Raw genomic sequence first — 6,688 nt, 5'->3', positions numbered from 1 at the left:
GAAATCAGTTCACCAACATAACCAGTAAAATCCCCGTCATCGTATTTGTAAATGCCATATGAAAAGTTGGTTGGGGGGGTGAAGGAGGGATGATAAGCTGAGCACAGAGGAATTTTAGGGCTGTGGAAATTCTCTGTACGATACTGTAATGACATCGGACAAATGTCATGATACATTTGTCTAAACCCATAGAATATACAACACCAAGAGTGAATGAGAATGTGAACTGTGGACGTGAGGGGATTATGATGTGTCCGTGTACGTTAATCAACTGTAATGAATGTACCACTCTGGTGGGGGATGTTGATAATGAGGGAGTCTGCGTGTGTGTGGGGGCAGGGGTGTATGGGACATATATACTTTCCCCTCAATTTTGCAGCAAACCTAAAATTGCTCTAAAGAAATAAATAATAACAATTTTTTAAAAGTTTGTTTATCTCAAGATCTTCAAATTTTTCTTTTAAATTAGGAAATGTGATTATTCTAAATTCAAACATAGCTCTAATTATATAGGACATAATGAATTTTTTCACATGAAGAAGGTAAAAGATCATTTGGTCCACTTCATCAGTGAGCACATACGGGGATCCTAAGTTAGGCCCATCAGACATATCATCAGCACTTACTATTTAATGGCTAAACCACCTCACTAAGTACATAATAGTTACCCAGATTAGAAAGCGCACAGGATTTCAGTGAAAATCCAGACACCACTGAACTGAGCTTCGTTATTCTGGTTGGTGTCCCCATTTGGGTGTACTTCAATAGACAAACGTTACTGAATAAAAACAAAAATGGAAAAATGTTTTACTCTTCCAAATACAAGTAGGAAAAAACATAAGGTGATAAGAAATTCCAATTTAGACACTGCCTGGGCATTACAGCTAAAGGATCGCTCTGAAAAGCATGGATCTGAGAGCTGGACAGCTGGACTTGAGTCCTTGCTCTGCCAGGACTTGGTGGGCCTGTGAATTGTGTCAACTTTATTTTTCATCACTCAAATGCCAGCTTTGCAGGGATGGTGGTCTGAAGAGTGGCAGGTAGGAAGCAATGAATTCTCAAGCCCTTCTCAATGTGAGCAGTTTAACTTTTTTATAATGCCCAGCACCTCCCAAGTTCCTGGCTTCCTGTCCATGCTGTGTTAGGTCTTAGATGTAAAAAATGTAAAAAGATTTAGTAAGAACTAAGCTAAACACAAACCATAAAAGTTTGCTAATTAATTTGAAGATTCTGTTTTATCATTGGTGTTTTTGAAATAAATCTCTATTGCTTTATTTGCTTTGCACTCACGTCCTTGTTGTGAATGTGGACAGTGGAATGTTAAAATCCAAAGGTAAATCCAAATACTAGTCATTTGAACTTATTTCTCTCTCTCTCTCTCTTTGTGATTCTAGATAAGTATAATTTACTATACAACTCTAAAACTTCGCAAATATTTCTAAATATAAAAGTCAGTGCCATTTTCCCCTAAACTTTTTAAAAAAGGAGAACACAGATTAATCATTAGAGATCAGGTCATTTTTATATCCTACCCATTTATCTCTGGAATATTTCAAAATTCAGTAAGGGGCAGGAACTTTTATTTAGAGAGGTCTGAGAAGGTTTTTCCTTTTGATTCTATAATCCTTTAGGCCAGGAATGGCACAGGCAGACCAACTGTAACTGTCTCAAAACTGCCAATTAAGAAATGTATCACTTTTTAAATTAGCTAGGAGATGGGTTAGGCATTTTTTTTTTATGTAACAATGTCAGTAAAAGACAGACTCCTTACCATAAAGGAAATGCATCCAAGTTGGGCTTTAAATGCACTTTCTGTGAAGAAAACTTATCAGCACTGTACTTATTATAGAAATGTCATTTAGGGGCTAAAAATGAATTTTGGCATCAGGCTGAAGAGAAATTCTGTTTTCCATCAGATAATGTAACGATCTACTTACTGTCCTTGGGCTCAGCCTATGGCTCACTCACCGATGCTCTGCGCTTGGAAACTGGCTTGTTGCGTATGTGAAAAAGTGACAGTGCACATCATTTGTGCATCTCTCTTGGCATTCCTGAACGCTCCTGGCGACCGAGCCATTATAGTTCATGCCCTTCATGTCCAGGCCCACATACACATTTTTGTTGCAAGCTGGAAACAAAAGCAGCAAATATGGCGATCTTCCAGACTCCAGGGGCAACTGAAATAATGCTACCTTAGCAACTGTCCCTCCTGACTTATTCTTTCGACATCTACAGCCACTGTTCTTCAGAAATCCTTTGTTTTCATCTTAATCTGCTTAATTTCTACTCACAGGTGGAAGCAGCAAAAGGATGCCAATGTCCTTCTTATATTGCAAGAATATAGACTTGTAAATTCCTGTTTCAGTTTTCTGCCCTGGCCTCCCTGGTCTCCTTAACCCCTTGACTGATTCACGAACCTATTCAAGAATCTTTTCACTATTAAGACAAGTGTCATCTCAAACTTTACAGGTGCTCTTTTGACTTGAAGTAATATGTTCAATAAGGACTTTTATATAAAAACTTTAAGCTGGGAAAGAGAAAGGCAATAAATGAATGATGAGGACTAATGTAGTAAGACATGTCCTTCAATGACGTAAATTTTAATGAATGGGGTGGTGGGAGGCAACATGCATACTTAGTTTTTAGTCTACACTGAAGGCACTTCATTTGGAGATTCTATGACCATACAGCAGGGTTTTGTTTTATAGTTATAAAGCCCTATGTGATGTAACTATACGTATCATAGTAACTAGTATTTATGAATTCTAATAAGACATCTTACCACTTATTTGGTGTGAGCATTGCTTGAAAGAATATCCAGAAATGGCTCCTGTCATATTCACCCTTGGCAGTGTTTCTGTTACACTGTCTTTCAGGATACAAGTGAACCTGTTTTATTTTTTTAAATAAATAAATAACATTACTGCATGAGAACTTCTGTTTTAAAATAATGGATCTTAAGAGCCAGCACACAAGAAGTCAAAGAGAAAGAAACAAACTGCTCTACCTCACGCCAAAACAAATATTTTCTTAGCCAAACCGAGGTTGTTTCTCGTTCTAATATCCCTACACTTAAAAGATCACATACAGTATTCCCTACTACCTGGAAATGGGAGGGGATGAACTATGACCTGTCGGTCAAACAACCCTCTACCTGTTTTGTATGGCCCATGAGCTGAGAATGGTTTCTATATTTTTAAATGGTTACATTTTAAATGGTTATATAAGTACTTAAGTAATATTCTTGATTTTGCCTCTGGACCTGTAAAGCCTAAACTATTTATTCCCTGCCTTGTCAAGAAAGAGTCTGCCAAGCCCTGCTGTAGATTCTAGAATAGTAATTTTCTAAGTTCTGGGTACTATGTAAATATATCTATGAATGTGGCCATAATACACAAAGATGTTGATAACTTAATTCTGTAGTAAAACTTTGTTACTGAATTTTCAAGTTCAACATGGAAACAAAAGTGGTGGACGGAATGCCCTCAAATTTTAAAAATATAGCTACAGACACAAAACCACTAAATGCAATTTGTGAATCTGGAGGATTCTGGTTAATAGCTATAAATTATATTTGGGGGACAACTGAGATACTATAAAGGAATTCTTGTTTAAATCGTATGCTTTTTGTGTAGGAAAATGTATGCTGAAATATTTAGGGGTGAAGTATTACAATGTCTTCAAATTAATTCAAATGGTTAAACAGATCAGATACATGATAGGAAAGAAATGGCAAAAGTCTTAGTGGTGTCAGGGGATCACTGTACTATTCTTTGAAACTACCTTTATAAACATTTATTTCCTAATAAAATAATTGAGGGAAAAGCACCAGTCCCAATAATATCCAATATAAACAATCAATCAAAAAGCAAAGAACAAAATGATTGAGAGGCATAAAAGTGGAGAGAAATAAGAGAGAAAGTGTACTGTTAAAATCTAGACCACAGAGAAGTTGGAAAGTCCACACGGATGGGCATGTCTGCTCCTCCCTGACCTGTCTAAACACCATCTTTTTTTTCTGTAATATTTCATATTTCAACTGAAGGACAATATGTTTTCCAACTGTTGACCTTTACATTTTATAAAATGGTAGATGAATATTCATTGGTAAGAAATCCTCACGTAAAAACTATTTTCTCTACAGAGAAATGCAAACATTTACCATTTGGTAGGATCTTGAGATGACGATTCAGCCATGAAGGTGAAGAGCAAACAGCGTGGGTGGTGGGTGCAGATGACCTGGCAGTACCTGGCACTTGGCGTGAAAAAGGTAGTGATGTCTCCTCCTTGGAAGCAGGTGTCTGTCAACAGCTCAGTTACACAGTCTGTGATATAATACATGGCATGCCTTATTTTGGATTTTAGTTGTACATGGTCTAATTAGATAATAATTTCACAAAGGCAAGCCAGAGTAGGTCTACTTAAAAGAAAACATGCCTGAACTTGGAAATCAGAACAATCAACACTTTCATGTTAGTTTATTGGGTGAGCAGCCTCAGACAGAAAAGGAGATCACAAAATGGCACATTTGCCTCAATGGAATTGTGCTGATGGGGGATTGTCTTGGGGACGCGGGTGCTTTGTGGGTAACTGAATAATTGCACAGAGCTTTACTGGCAAAAGATGTTCTTTAGGGTCACATTCAAGTCTGGAAAGGGCCACCTGCTTTTTCCTTTCCCTACTGCTTGCTTGTTGAAACTCCATGTTTATACGAAACAAAGGATCCAGAGTGATCATTTTTCAATAGTGTTTGACGGCCCTGGATGGGAGATACTGTATCACGTCACTATTGAAAATGGGCCAGTTTAGTAACAGGAACTTTAGACTCTCAGAAAAATAACTGAATCCCATTCTAACTGAAACCATACACAGGTTTGTGGGTTTTTTTTTTCTTTTTAAAGCTAAATTGCATAAGATTTTTTTTTTTTCCTGTTTCTAGGAAGAGACATCTAATATTCCAGATTATGGCTCTTTGGATCATTATTACTGAAGTCACTGAATAAAAGGTTGTAGTTTTTAATCTTGGTATATTCCTATTAAGTACTACTACATAGCCCATGATCTTCTTAATATCTTTCATATATATTTAACATATGCATACTATATATGTAAATGTATATATACAGACATAATAAAACTGAAATACTTTGGGAAGGATAAATATAACTCAAATACTTATTGTAATAACAACAACATACGAAATATATGGGAAAGAATGTAGGTACAGAGCAGGGAAAACTATCACTAGAGGCTTATATTAGGTGGCCCATGGCCTTGGATGGGGAAAATTCCAACTTTATTTTCATTAACCTCTAACAGAAATGTGGCATAGCCTTCTATTATTAATGTAAGTAACAAACCGACATAGTGTTCACTGTATCTGCAACTTTGTCATAATACAATTACAGATTTAGAAAGAAAATACTACCTGCAGATATCTTAAAATATCATTATCACTCATCACTAGTTTGGTGGTAATTATTATTCTGCATTTTTATATCAGAGTTGGGTTTTTTTTTTTTTACATGTTAACTAACTATATTGCAATATACTTGATTTTCTTGGTAATCCTGTGTATTTTTACTTTATGCCTTTAAAGGCATTATTCTGAGAATACGGTCTAAATGGATTTATGGGGAAAAAGGAGTCAAGGATCCCTGCCACAGACCCTGCTCAAAACCCACCACATACACCTTCTAAATTACCCAGCTACACCCTCTGCATATAACATAATGTTCTCCAAAATTGGCAGCTACCCAAGAATGACCTGGAGGTTGACAGAAACCTGCCCTCCCCTCCCCAAGCTCTGTGTTGCTTCCAACAGAGCTGTAATGCAGCGGCCCCATTAATGAAGTCTTATTTACAACTGAATATACTCCCACTGTCCACAAATCCCACCTCTTGGCTCAAAGCAAGTACTAATTACCACCAAACTAGTAATGAGTAATGTGGATTTGGATATATAGATACAGATGTGGATATGGACATACATATAGACATAGGCCTACTACTATTATGAACAATTCCTGCACCTCAATTGCCTTCCCTGTTTTGAAAACCCACAGAGCCTTAAGTGAAAAATAAAATGATTATGTCCTTCCCTGGAGTAGATGGCATGGGACATTGGTGTGATTTCCATCTCTGGGCTTAAGCCCTTTTGTTTTCTAATCTTCAAATCAGGGAACCAAGCTATTTCCAATTCATACCTAAAATTAAGCTCTACTTACCACCACAAACTGAGGCAAATAAAATGAAATGTACCACTTGATATAATAAAATCATCCTACAAAGAGAAAAATGTGCACATAAAATGTCAATTTATAATTAGTTTACTGCCATCAGGGTTTACAAAAAAAATAGGGAGGGAGGGGAATGGTTAATTCCATAGCGTTCACAGGGTTCTTATCATAATGATGAATTTTACCTTCCCCACATCCCAGGACATTCCTCAGCATGGTTATGTGTCGTGTTCAACACTCTCCTAGTTCTGAAGAACCCAGAACTGACAGGGGAGATTACACCCCCCCATCTCTGCTTCCCCAAGCCTGCAGGTCACCATTAACCAGATATTTCTCATTGCCATCATCTGACCCCTCCCCCACACCAATTTTTCCACTTTTGTGTTCTCTTTCAAATTGTTTCCTTTCTTTCCATCTCTGAAGTCTCAATATAGCTATCGAAGAGCTCT

The 6,688-nt window shown here is 37.1% G+C and overlaps 1 protein-coding gene across 1 annotated transcript; it reads right to left on the bottom strand.

The window, feature by feature from the left end:
* Positions 1 to 1,964: 1,964 nt before the first annotated feature.
* On the bottom strand, positions 1,965 to 6,282 carry F11 (coagulation factor XI). Its single transcript, XM_088021386.1, has 4 exons — positions 6,228 to 6,282; positions 4,163 to 4,325; positions 2,783 to 2,889; positions 1,965 to 2,128 (listed from the first exon to the last, which is right to left on the bottom strand). The coding sequence occupies exons 1-4, from the start codon at positions 6,280 to 6,282 to the stop codon at positions 1,965 to 1,967; spliced, it is 489 nt and encodes a 162-aa protein (XP_087877512.1).
* Between the last annotated feature and the right edge of the window lie 406 nt (positions 6,283 to 6,688).

Source organism: Eumetopias jubatus, unplaced genomic scaffold, assembly GCF_037043125.1.
Source record: "Eumetopias jubatus isolate StellerSeaLion01/CBP00866 unplaced genomic scaffold, mEumJub1_p1.0 scaffold_2, whole genome shotgun sequence".
Taxonomy (NCBI): domain Eukaryota; kingdom Metazoa; phylum Chordata; class Mammalia; order Carnivora; family Otariidae; genus Eumetopias; species Eumetopias jubatus.
This window is presented reverse-complemented; position numbering and strand designations above follow the sequence as displayed.